Raw genomic sequence first — 13,760 nt, 5'->3', positions numbered from 1 at the left:
TGTGGCTTGAGAAGAATTAATTAAGTTGAAATAATTAAAAGGAGAATAACTCAGAAGACAAAATTAATCAATTGGATAAAAAAAATACAAAAAATAATCATTTTTGAGTGATTGTTAGTTTTACTCCATTTAGAGCTCAAATAAATGGAATAAATAAGTAAAACGCTAAAAATACGGTAAAATGTCAACTTAAAAATGTGACTGTAATATAATAAATGATTCTGTAAAGGGAAATATAATAAAGATGGCTGTTTTAATGTATGAAACGACACCTGCAGCTGATGTTGGGTGACGGCTCAGTGTACCCGGGGTGTTGAGTGTGTGACGGGGTTAAAAACACAGATGCGGTTACACATGTGTCATTTTGTCCTCGCTGATTCAAACCACGCTGAAAAATGTTTGGATGTCATTTGATTCATTTTGAATTACGTTGCTTTCCTTTATAAAGAAACTGTTTGTAATCAGTTTGAGTACCTTGAAGGACACGACGAGGTCAGAGTTTGGACGATGCAGACCTTGAGTCTTCTGCAGGCGCCCAAAGTTTGAACGCAGCACCTGCTTTTCTGGGGCGGTAAACTGGTCGACACGGGTTTTCACTGAGCTTTAAAAGCAAAAATGCATTATTTTTTTTACAAAACTGCGTCATCTGTTGGGAAGCGAAACCCATCTATAGAGGGCAGCGGGCTCCACAGCCCAAGGTCTGCAGCTTTAGCCGGCGTACAGGTTTGGATGACAGGGATGTGGAGTCCAAATTCAAACGTATCATCCGCTCTTCTTCTTGTACAGTCAACAACCTCTCGCTCTCAGCGGGAGGTTTTACACCTCGAGACTCAAAGAATGAGGAAAGTGCTTATAAACTGTCCAGACTGCCGCGTCAGGTCTCTGCTGCTGGCCCTGAACGTGTGTCATCAGAACAAAGGAATGTTATTGGTCAGATAACGCAGGTATGAGGGGGGTGACACGGGGCAGGCCGTCTCGTTAATGAATCCACCGGTTATCTGTCGGTGGAGCTTTATGGCTGTGATGTGGTGAGGGTGTTTTACAGTTGGACCTTGAGCAGCTATGAACTGGTTTGAAGCCTCATAACTCAACCTGAGGAATTTGCACGCCGCCTGACTCACCGCTCAGCTATGCAGCTCGCCGCCCTGTGTGTTTGCACTCTGCCTCTCGTTTTGTCAGTTTGCATCAGAGCGCCGAGGCTCGGCTCAGTGTTTACCTTGGTATGTGAAACCTGAGCGTGGGGGGGTGCACGTACTCGTATCAGGTTTTCACCCACTTTTGTTAGACTGCAAATTCATTTTTGACCAGAACGTCACCAGAATGACTTTTATGCTTCTTCTTTGAGTCTCGTGTGAGCTCAAAAATGTGCAGCCTTTCATGTGACGCTAAAAGTCCTGTAATTGGTGCAATTAAAATTTTTTTTTTTTTTTTTTTTGTGGTGGGGCTGGCGACTCCAGCATTATCCCCTCTGAATCCTGCCGCTTACGCCCAAACTCACAGGATGTAGTTTTAAAATCTGTAAGTGCAAAGAAAATAACAGTTTACTGCTTCTCTAATGGCAGCGGTGCATTAAATGTGTAATCTTGCGTGATTTCCACGCTCAGAAGCGCCCTGTAAATGGAGATTTAGCTCAGTAATGCTCGACTGGTCTGAAGTAGAAACCAGCATCCACATGGATGACTGGCAGCCCTGCAGGTGAGCTGTGTGACAACAGGTTTCCTCTTCCAGCTCCAGGCCCCTGCGAGCCTGATCGAAACACTCCGCTTCAGACAATTTTTTTCTACTCTTGGATCTGTATGATGTCATAGAGAGAGGATATCCCTAATATGGTCATCTTGGGGATCCCACTCAGGAGAAAGTTGCCTTTTTTAAATTTTCCTGTCATCTAAAGTAAAAACACGTGAACACACATACCCGAGGTGTTCACCTTCACGCTGTGGCATGTGAGGACTTCTTAAAGTGTGCTGGATTTAGATTTTGTTGATTTTGGACACTAACGGTCCAAACACACATGACTGAACACGTCTCATTGTTGAGGTATTATCGGCACGCTTGTTTACGCTCACTGTGGCTTGTTTTTGATCTGCTCCCTTGGCCGTTGCAGGCGGTTTGAGCGCTGATGCAGTGAAGCATGCGAGAAGCACACAAGCACCATTTGATTGACTGACGGTGAAACGAAGGCTGTCGCCACCGCTGCCAGCTGGTCCGCCGCTGTGAGGGGAAACTGTGACGGAGAGCGACTATGTTAGCGACTCCCCTTGACGATCAGAGGATAGGATTTAGCCAGTGGGAGGAAACAGAAAGAGAGGAATCAAATAATGGGATACCTGAGCTGCCGGCCGGTCGGACTGCCGGCTCTCTCTGGGATCAGCAGCCTCTCCGTCTTCCCCGGCTAAATTTAGAGCTGAGCTGAGGGGGTCTTCTCCGGGCCCCTTTCATTATTCATCAGCTGAAAAAGGACCCAGTTCAGTTTCTGCCGTCAGCAGTGAGCCGACTCCGAGTTTATCTGCAGTCACGACATAACGAAGGAACGCTGAAAAGAAACGCTAGCGACAAGCCTCGGAATCAGTGAATCAAACACACATACATCTGTGTGTTTGCCTGGACAAAGCTTAGCACACAGACACATCCAAATGCTTTTAACACACACACACACACACACACACACACACACACACACACACACACACACACACACACACACACACAGGCTTTTTGTCGACTGATAATTGGCACGCTGGGATGATGTGTTTGAGTTTCCGTATCTAAACAAAATGAAACCTTAAAGTGAGGAAAACGAGGGCAGCATCATTTATGGATGTGGATTTTCAGCTTCTCATATTTGGATGACGTGAGCCACGAGGGTCAAACTCACTTTAAGTTGTGGCTAACATGTCAACATCTCTGAAAATATAAACCATAAAAAAACAGATTAATATTCAGTTTACTGTTTTGAAAGTATTCACTTTTAGTTATCCATTCACCAAACATGTGGTGAACATTGTGAATTATATATAAAAAGATGAGTACTGTTAGTACAAAGAAGCAGAAACTATGGACACGATCCAGTGTTTGGGTTCTGAGTCCAGCTGGATCGGGTGTGGATCTGTTCAGCTCACGTCAGCAGCAGGAGATCTGAAACAGGACGGAGGAAGTTGGCATTAAAAGGACGAACAGTGTGGAGTTTTTTCACTCAGCAGCTTTTACTTCTTGAGCGTGTCGACGTGACTGAAAATCACAGCTGACTCTCGGCTTCTGTCCCGCTCGCTCGAGCTCTTATGTGCCAAACACTTGTTTGGAAGCTTTTGTTGCACTTAAGTTAGAAGTCGTCGTTACAGCCTTGATTACACTCGGTCATTCCGGTTGTACTTCTGTGGACTCTGCCTGTGGACGAGTGTGCGCGACCACCAAAACAGGCACATGGCATCCATATAAACCCCTGTGCCCGCTGTCTGATGGTCAAATTTACATCACTCGGACCCTTGCAGACTCACAGACATGGGAAGTAGAAACTTAAGCCACACAGTGAGCGCTTAGCAACCATTTGGCGAGGCAACGATCAAAAATGGTTGGCGAGCGGTTTCTGGAGGAAACATGATCACATAGAGGTACTCGTACTGAGACAAAGACCTGTGTGCTTTGCTTACTCGCAGGTTACCGCTGATGAAGCAGCTGTGAAACTAAGAGTGATGCAAACTGTAAACGGAGACCGTCAAAGTAAAAGTTGAGGCTTTTTGAAATGTGTCGTTTCAGCAGTAAAGCACGACTTTTACTTTGAAGTCAAGCCTGCTCCACTCTGTGTGCGAGGAGGTGCACACACAGCGAGGCCGAGAGCAGGGGACAAGCTGGCAAAGCTATAAATACAAATACGGCTCAGATGGAGGCGCATCCTTCCTTTCCATCCATTTCCATATAGTTAATATAATTTCAAAATTAAATTATAAATTGCTTTCTAAAGATGTCGTGTAGGAGTAATATAAAAAATAAAATGAGTCTTCAGTGGGCATTTAATAAAAAAGTCCCAGCTTTCCTCTGGTTGATGTCCTGAGATCAGTTCACGCACAGCAGGACTGTGAAGTGGAGAATATGACACGGTAACGTGGTTGTTATGAGTCCACGTGGGATTTTTAATATTTAATGTCAGCCAAGGCGCTTTGAGGTCGAGAGGTTGCCCCGGAAACCTCCAGGCGATGCGTCACCACCGCCTGTGGAATGTGGCGGGTCGGTTTCCTCCTATTGTGATGAGTGACAGGGACCACCCCCCTACACACCCAGCCTTTCTCCTATCCCCCTCCTCCTGCTGCTGCTGCTGAAGAAGCTTTCACACAGAGAGCGAGTGGGGATAAAAACAGTGTTTGAGTGGGTTCATTCAGCAGGGTTTGAATGTTTGGGTTTGATTTGGACGCGTTTCCAAATAAACAGCTTTAATGGACTCGATCTTAAACATCGAGCGGGCAACACAAAAACATGTAGAACTCATGCAAACAGGCGAGTCAGAGCCCTCCTTTGCATCCGGATCTGTGGCAGCCCTGATGATGAGGAGTGATGAAGAGCTTTCTGTGCTCTGACTCTGTTTTTCTGTTTCTCAGGCAGACAAAGCCTCTGACGTTCGCCGACTGCATCGGGGACGAGCTGCCGGTTGGCTGGGAGGAGGCGTACGACCCCGTCGTCGGAGCGTACTATGTCGACCACAACACCAGTGAGTTTCTCTCCTCATCATCCTGTTTCTCCCTCCTCTGTGAATGAGCTAAGGCACCAGTCAGCCTCTCGCTCAGGCTTGGAGGCGGCTCAGCTTCATGAAGCAAAGGACCGGCAGGTTTATGGGACACTGCTGAATTACACTGTCGTAACAGTCTTTTCTGTTCTGTTGTACATTAAGAAGCTGTGATCAGTTCCTCTGCTGCATCAAAAGAAAGCTAAGAAAGGTTTTTAAGCTTTGTGCCTCTTCCAACCTTTGAACTCCTGCTCATGTTTCCTCTTCATCGTGTTTTCCTTCAGAGAGCACCCAGCTGGAGGACCCGCGGGCCCAGTGGCAGCGGGAGCAGGAGGCCATGCTGCGGGACTACCTGGCCGTGGCCAGCGACGCGCTCAGCGCCCAGAAGGAGATCTACCAGGTGAAGGAACAGAGGCTCCGCCTGGCACAGCAGGAGTACCGCCAGCTCAACGACGCGTGGAGGGACAAGTCCACGTCGCAGACGAGCTGTGAGTGACGGCCGAAATCAAAAACCTCCGTCTGTCTGATTTTACACGAGAGATCAGCTCTGACCTCTTTGTGTTTGCGATGTGATGGACAGAGGAGGTCAGCAGGAGTCTGTGACTGATGTCTGCAGACGACACTGATGTGAGAGCAGGAGGAAGAACGCCTAATTCTGCTGGCATCACACAGTGTGACAGTGACAGCAGTAATCACGCATTCATACATGTGATCGTGAGAAAAGTGTCAAAAACAGTCGTCAGTACAAGAAAATAATAAAAAGAATATAGAAAGATAAAATAAATAATTAAGAAACTATTAAAAATAAAAAAAGGGAATTAATAAATAAATAATAAAATGTACTTTAAAATGTAAAAACAATTCCTTAATTTGAAAAAAGAAAATTTTTTTAAATTTTCAAATAAATATAATATTTATAAATATCAATAAAGTTAACATAAAAACAAACAAGTAAAAGTAAAATAAAAATATTTATCAAGATATAAAAAATAAAAAATGAAAATATTTTTAAAAATAAAAAAATTGAAATTAAAAATGCATTCAAATTCAGAATAAAAATACAAATATTTAATAAATATAGTTCAATAAAAGTAAAAAGAGTAAAATAACGTTTTTATTAATCTGTACATTGTCACATTTAAAAAATAAATAAATTCTGTATAATTTTTTGGGGTTTTCAGCTTTTCTGTTAAAAACTAATTCAGCAGAGGTTTCCTCACTGAGACTGTACCAAATGCTTCGGCCTCAGCCTGAAGCTGAAATCACAGCCTCTCTAACGTCTAACGTCCCGTTGTTTCCACAGTGAATTCCAGATCGTCCTCTTCCAGCAAGTACGACCCGGACATCCTCAAAGCCGAGATATCCACGGCCAAAAGTCGGGTAAGACCACCTCCGTCCAAATAGGAGGCATAACGTTAGCTGAGCCTGCAGGCATGTAAACAAACATTAGGAAAATAAGGTGAGAGAGAGCACGGAGTCACATTTACCTACAGCAGAGGACGACCCACCTGCTTTGATTAGTGAACAGTTTACACGTTAACGGCCGGCGGGCACTGCGGGCTGCCGGGCGCTTCGCTGCAGGGTGGGGGTGTTGAGCTTTCTGGCCTCCTAGGCTGGTGTAAACCCTGCTGTTGTTCATCTTGAAAGGGGAAAAACAAAGAGCGTCACACACACACCTCCTGGCTGTGGATCAACTATGCACTTGAAGAGTCACCTGAGTCGAACTCTGGCCACGCCCCCCCACATAGTCAGCATTTTAATTTGTTCAAAGCAGCACGACCACATACCAAACTCATTCTTTCCTCGTGAGATGTTTTGGACTCTTTTAGAGCCGCTTTGCATGACTCGCGGTTCAGAATGATCCTTATTTGCCTGATACTGGGCTCCCTTTGATACAAACCATGTCGCCTTCACTCCAACTACTTTTAAGCCAACGTTCTTCTGATTGGTTGCCCCCCATAAAGAGAGAGCCCCTCTCTGTGACATCATACAGATCTGAGAGTAGAAAAAACTGTCTGAAATGTCTTGTTTAAACACCTGTAGGGTAACACACAGAGCTCAGCTGCTCTGAAGCATTAAACTCCATATTTGTGAGCCACTTTTAAAGATGTAAGACGTTTTGGTCCTGGAGGTTTGGTCTCTAACCCTCACCCTGTCTCTGCCTCTTCTCAGGTGAACAAGTTGAAGCGGGACCTCGCCTGTATGAAGCAGGAGCTGCTGTACAAAGAGCAAGGCTTCGAGACGCTCAAAGAGTGAGTTTTGAAGTTTCCCGTGTCTTCTTGCTGCGTTACCTCGATTGCCTTGCTGGAGTCCAGAGGGGTGCAAAGCGAGTCCGTCCTCCTCGCTGAAGGGCAGTGCTGACAGGCGTGCTCGCGAGCAGCCGGCTGGGGGGTTCGGTCCTCACCTTTTTCGGCTCCTTATTTAATTTGCGAGGCGGTCAGAATCTGACATGAATAGAAAGTGTTTGTGTGACCTTCCCTCAGTCTCACAGCCCAGTTTAAAGGGCAGACAGGTAGATTAATTCCACCCGGAGAGACAATCAGCAGCCACGTCCTAAAGATTAATGCTCAGCTGTTTCGATATTAGTTTGTTGGGCAGGTTTTCACTTTTTCATTCTGGGTTTGCATCGACATGTCAGCCAAAGAGGAAGTTTACTGATGCTGTGGCTGAAAATCAAGCGCAGCCATGTTTGTGCTGTTCAGAGCTGGTGTGACGTCCCGAACGAGGAACAAAAGGATTTCAGATTGTGTGACCGAAGCCGTTCTCGAGTTCTTGTTGACGTTTCGGGCACAAACAAACACAGGATTAATATTCCTGTTTGATGAAATCTGGAGGGCTTTTTCTTTTTTGAGGTGCAGTTTTGAATATTATACCAGGTTATCATACAAACAACTCATTCACCACAGGTTACTGTAGATCCCAGATCATCAGGGCTATCGTTCGCATTCTTCCTGTTCCTCATCCAGAGTAAACCACCACCTGTGTTTTATTCCAGAAAATTCAAAAATCTAACACTAACACAAATGTCTGGTCTGGGAGGAAAAGCTTCACGATGGATGGAAAAAAACTGTTATGCAGTAATAACAGTTCAAGAGTCTGAAATTAAAGTTTTATCATTGGAATAGGGATGGGTATTGATAAGATTTTCACGATTCCGATTCCATTTTCGATTCTGTTTAATGATTCGATTCTTTATCGATTCTCTTATCAACTCTTTTTAAAAAAGAAGATTAGCTTAGAACTGTGTTTTATATCTTCTCTTTGAACAAGATAGAAATTTAGGAGTAACATGGCCTTACAAACCCAACAGTGAGATCTTAAGAGATCCACAGCCTGCGGCTCTTCAATGGGGTGTCACAGGGTCCCCAGGAAAAAAAATTGTAAATGTAAAATAATAAAAATAAATATTCTTCTGTTGCAATAACAAAGTATAACATAAATTATTCTGTAGCAATTACACAAGAATATCCAGTAATGTCCCTGCCTACAATTAAACACATTCACTTACTGAAAATCATCTTCTGTGGCAAACGGGTGCAAGCCTTTGACCACAAACTGAGTCACTGCTCGGTGACATTCGTCTATCCTGGCCTGAAAGGAGACGCTGCCGGTAGACTGCAGCAAGAACTGCCAGCATCTGAGCCAGACTCTGTCTCATCGTGGTCACCTAAATGCACAGTAATGGTTTTGTAATAAGGCAGATCGCGCTAACATAATATGCTCTATTAGTTGATTATTTACCTGCCGCATTAACGGGAGAGGACGTGCAAACATTACCGCTGCTGCTGGGTTGAGATTCACGAGTCCGGAGCGGAATTAAAAACACGACATTCATTTAAGGTCATCGCGTGTTTTGTGAACAAATGCTTTTGCATATTCGTAGTGTTTCCTCCCTTAAATGAAATATCTACTTTGCAAGTACTGCAAGTTGCCCTGTTGTCATCCGCTCTCGTAAAGTAAAACCAAACTTTTGAGCGTTTGAGCCGCCGTGTTTCCTGCCAGGTAAATGACGCTCTGGAATCGATGAGGGAATCGTTTGCAAAAGTGGCAAACAATTCCAAGGAAATGAAACAGTGGGAACCGGTTCTCAACAAGAACCGGGTTTCGATACCCATCCCTACATTCGAAGCACTTGAGCTACGGCAAGAAAACAAAACGGGCAACAATAAAAATGAATAAACTGAAAAAATAAATAAATAAATAAATAAAATGAACACAAGCGTCTTCTAGCTGAGATCAGGAGAATCAGAAAAACACGTCACATGAATTCATGAACGTGTCAGATGCTGACCGATATCGTCGCCGTGCTCTCCTCTGTTGTCTGCATCACAGTGAAGCGATGTTTGGAATTTGCCCCTGTGTGTGTGTGTGTGTGTGTGTGTGTGTGTGTGTGTGTGTGTGTGTGTGTGTGTGTCTAACTGTAAACGTGAAAGTGGAGATTGAAGTGGTGTAAACGAGCCGCCACTTATCGCCTCGGCTGATATCACACGTTCCTTCTGATCGTTAAACTCTATCAGGAACAATGCAGATGTGAGCGCTCGCCTCTGACCTGCTTCCACCCCTCCGAATATGAACTTAAAGTGGCCGAGGCTTTTTTCCCTCTGTGTGCGAACAGGAATGTTGGGTCTGTTTGTCTTGCCCCTCACGGCACAGTGAGAGTGTCAGGAGGATTAAAGAGCGAGCGGTCGGACGGCATTCCTCCGCGACTTTCCCCTCCCGCTCCACTCGCTACGCAGACGGCGTCCGGACAGCCAATCCCCCCCCGGCTCAGACTGGAATGCAGCCACATGCTCGGCTCCTGATAAGTTTTCACTGCCACACACGAGAGTGAAAGTTTACGAGCAAAAAAAGAGAGAAAAATGTAAACCCAAAAGTAAACGCAGGCTTCCCGGGACTTGAGTTTAGCTTCGTTCATTGGACCGCGCTCTGAAAAATGGAAAAGAGGCCTCGCAGCAGATCCACCTGTAGCTCCTGCACAAGCTCTAACGTATAAATGCATCAAATCCAAGCAAGTATTGTAACCAAAGATGCAGTAAAGCATTCCCCACAAATTCAACAACCAGGCTGTCCCATCAAACATCAACATTACACACAAATCTGGATGTTTAAAGGAGAAAAACACTGGACTGGGATCGTTTTGACGTGAAATCACATTTTTTAGCACGAAGGAAAAAGATTTGATTTCTTCTGAACACTTCAGGCACACTCAGGAAAACAGACACTGTATGCAATGAAGTCCAGGATGTTGTAGACGGCAGCAGGTCTGCAACCGCTCTTTGATCCAGTCTGTCATAATACAGAGACCGGCTGAGACAAAGTGGCAGGGCTGATGTGACAGGTGCCCAACATCCCTGCTCTCGTAGAGGATTATAATATAATCTGTTAACATGGAGGGAAACCTCGCAGATGTGCCTGTGATTGTAAATTAGACAGAGATTAATTTGAACCTTTATCGATGTTTCAGCTTCACACTGAGCTGAAAGGAGAATAGTCCAAATATATGAAGTGATTAATCTGAATACATGTGTTCAGTTTATTGATAAATGGCTGTTCAGTAAATTGAAGTACGTGTTGTTATATTTGGTATTAAAGGTGGAGCCTAAAGATTACAGCTGATTAATATACTACACTACTTACCAAGCACAGTGATTTTCATGAGCTGCCCGCCCTCGTCTGACAGGACTCGGGGTCAAACGTGCTCGTGACCGTGAATCAGCCTTAAAGTTGCGGGTTTCAGTGCGGACGTGAGTCTGAGGTCACATGTGTCAAACGGGAGCAGGACCTGCTGATGACCAGGTCCAGGTGACCTCCCTCGACCATAAAAACCCAGAGGGCACCTCCCCCTTCAGCAAACACTCCTCTCCTGTATAAATTATATATATATCTGTGTGTGTGTGTGTGTGTGTGTGTGTGTGTGTGTGTGTGTGTGTGTGCACGTTTAGATCTGAAGCGCTGCTTTCAGTGAACATGAGTCCATGTCTGAGAGGGATTTCAGAGGATTACCGTATTTCCCGGACTACAAAGCGCACCTGAATATTAGCCGCACAAGCTAAAATCAGGGGAAAATCCTGTTTTGTACATACATTAGCCGCACCTGACTAAAGGCCGCAGGTGTTTCAATGTTGACTTATCATATGTAAGAGAATATGCACAAAGCGAATTGTCAGGAAAGAGATGGCTGTTTGGAGACACACCCCTTTTATTAATATTTTGAAAAACAAGTTATGGGTACATATTTGCACATGTAGTACATAACAGTAACCTACAGCACACCAGAACAATAGATTCGGACTACCTTTTAGGCTCAGGTGCAGCGACACGGCTTTAACAAGAAGAAAAGTCAGTCATTCACCATCTTTCTCTTCTTCCTGCGCTCTAAAACCACCAAAGTCCTCTTCTCCAATGTCGGAAACGAACAGGCTCAGGATGGCTTCATCATCCACTCTCCGCTTCTCTCCTTCGTTGTCACTTTCAAAACCAAACAAATCCTCGTTGTCAGAGTCGAACACCCTCTGAAGGGCCGTGGCGGTGTCCTCCTCTCCATCATGCAGCAGTCCAGCCCTTCAAAATCCGTTGGTGATCGTGGATGTTTTCACACTTTTCCACGCTGTCAGAATCCACCGGTGGAGTTGGGCATAACTTGCTTTTCGCAAGTTTATCGCCGCTCGTCATCCACGCCTCCCGCTGAATGCGTAGCGCTACTTTGAAGTTTGTTTTTCGTGCTACTTCGTACGGCACTACGTTGCCTGGCGGACGGACATGTGACTAACATACCACTCTTGAACCCCGATCCTTCCGCCAGGCAACGTAGTGCCGTACAGCAGCGGAACAAACAAAACAAATCCTCTTACGATATCACAAAAATCATGGAAAATCCATAGAAAAGCCGCACCTGACTAAAAGCCGCAGGGTTCAAAGCTTGTGCAAAAAGTAGCGGCTTATAGCCCGACAATTACGGTACTCGTCCCCTCGGCCTGTTACAGACAAGTGCCTCCCTCCCTGCTCGCTTCCTCATTCCTGCTCTACCTTGTTTTGTCCCTCGCTCCCTCCCTCCCTCCCTCTCGGCCCGATCCTCCCTCCCCTCTTCCCTCTCTGAAGAATGTGGACGGGCCGGTTGTTCAGATGCATGAATGACTTACCGATGACGGGCTTTACACGGCTGCTGCCGCCGTCTCCGAGCGCAGCCAAGCTGCACTCGCAGCCGTGACAGGGATCCTGCGTCTCACCTGAACCAACAGTCGACCCTCGTCGTAGTTAGAGTTGGAATTACTGACACGTTCCACTGACTGCTCGGTTTTTAAAATATCAACCACGACTGAGCGTGTTGTTATTTTTAATTTCTCATTAAAATATAGAATAAATCATCCATCATATTTGAAAGGTCTGTGGGCCGATTAGAGGAGGGATTAAACACTCACTCGCGTCCTGAAAACATCTGTCCCATCAGCTGTTTCACAGCAAAAACAAACAGAAACAAATAAAAACCCAGCGAGGCGAAGCTTGGACCTCATCCGCCTCCCTGAGCGATTCAGAGACCGGCCACCGGAGGCGCGTGCGTGTCTGTCCGGGTCGACGCTCCTGCGCCTAAACCGCACACCATTTCCTGCAGAGGGTTTGATGTAGTCAACAGCCTGATTACACGTTAGCTGATAAACTGGTGACTCATTCATACCAGTGACAGTTATGAGTTCACCAGTAGAGCTGGAAGAGTCTTTTAATCTGAAACAAGGCGTGGGATTCATGAATCCATCTAAATTATACAAGACTGTTGCACATTTATGGCGTAGTAAATGGTATTTTTTGCAGGGCAGTAAGGTTGCGTTTGAGCTTGTGATGCCTGTGAGAAAGGACGGCTGTGGGAGAACATCCTGACCGTATTTTCACACAATTATTCCAATTTAATGTCAGAACGCGGCCCTGTCGGCTTCCTCAGTTCTGACTCACTTGAGGTCACCTGCGGGGCGCGACGTACCCGAAACTGGGGGAAAAATCAAAGCTCGGTTCATCGGAGCTCGATTTACAGTCATGAGTGGAATCCAAACCTCGTCCCTGACATTTACACTCGATGTGTATCGCTCCGCCACAAAGAGTAAAAAGTCAGAGCCGATAGATGTTGAATGACGTGTTTTTACTGGAAACCACGAAGGTGAGAAGACTGCTGAGTGACGTGCTCGCGCTGAGCAGCTTCCTCTGGCCCTGTATCAAAGCGCCGCTAAGTGAACAAACATCTGCTCACTTGGTTTTCAATCTGAATCCTAACTGACCTCCTCCTCTTTCTCTTCCTCCTCCAGGATCGACCAGAAGGTGTCCAACAGCCCGTCCGGTTACAGGCTGCAGGAGGCCCAGGCCATCCTCAGCGAGGTGCGCTCCATCCGCGACGCCATCAGCTCCGGGGAGAAGGAGAAGCAGGAGCTCATGCAGGTAAACCTGGGTTGGAAGCCTGGACTTCTCACATTTACACTCTCAGCAGGCTTCACGTGTAATTTATGGCTTATTTAAGGCTTAACAGTTACTCTGGGACGTCTGGAGAGATGATAAATCTACCTCGACCTGCGTGAAGAAGCAGTTTGGACCAATAAACGGTTAAAAACATCAGACAGCTGTGAGGATGTTTCAGCAGAGCGTGACCTTTCAAAATAAAACCACAGAGCTACCTTGACTCTATGTGCTTCACGCCGGCGTTTGGATCGTCTTTCTTCCTCCTTTCGTTCATCGACAGGAGGGCACTCGATGTTAATGTGCAGCTGAACTTTTGGACGCAGGACCTTGCTTGGCTTGGTTAAAGGTTTGAGTTCAGTTTAGACGAGCTGGGAGCATCGTGTATGTTCATCTTACAGCTGTGCACGTGTGTCACATGATGACGAGGACAGAGGCGATGGTCTTAAAGTGTTCGTGGAGCAGACGCCGTGTGAGTTCAGTCAAAGGCATCGATAAAAAAACGATCAGGTGTCATTCTGTATCGCAGTAATGTGATTGGCATTTCTCACTCTGTAAGAGAACGTCTGAACGTCTGCGGTGCAGCTGTTTACGTCATCGTAAAGTGGGA

General features: G+C 45.7%; 1 protein-coding gene across 1 annotated transcript in view; it reads left to right on the top strand.

Moving 5' to 3' along the window:
- The window catches only part of wwc1 (WW and C2 domain containing 1), a 46,509-nt gene that overhangs the window by 12,356 nt on the left and 20,393 nt on the right, over positions 1–13,760 (top strand). Inside the window, exons 2-6 of the mRNA XM_085421345.1 lie at positions 4,590–4,699; positions 4,999–5,202; positions 6,018–6,094; positions 6,887–6,966; positions 13,006–13,135. Of these exons, the coding sequence (XP_085277471.1) occupies positions 4,590–4,699; positions 4,999–5,202; positions 6,018–6,094; positions 6,887–6,966; positions 13,006–13,135 (601 nt within the window). The remainder of the gene's footprint in view (positions 1–4,589; positions 4,700–4,998; positions 5,203–6,017; positions 6,095–6,886; positions 6,967–13,005; positions 13,136–13,760) is intronic.

The sequence above is a fragment of the Rhamphochromis longiceps genome, linkage group LG10 (genome assembly GCF_057381845.1).
Source record: "Rhamphochromis longiceps isolate RC_006_pf linkage group LG10, R_longiceps_female_GT1.1, whole genome shotgun sequence".
In the NCBI taxonomy this organism is placed as follows: Eukaryota; Metazoa; Chordata; class Actinopteri; order Cichliformes; family Cichlidae; genus Rhamphochromis; species Rhamphochromis longiceps.
Note: the sequence above shows the minus strand (reverse complement) of the source record. Positions and strands in the feature narration are given on the sequence as shown.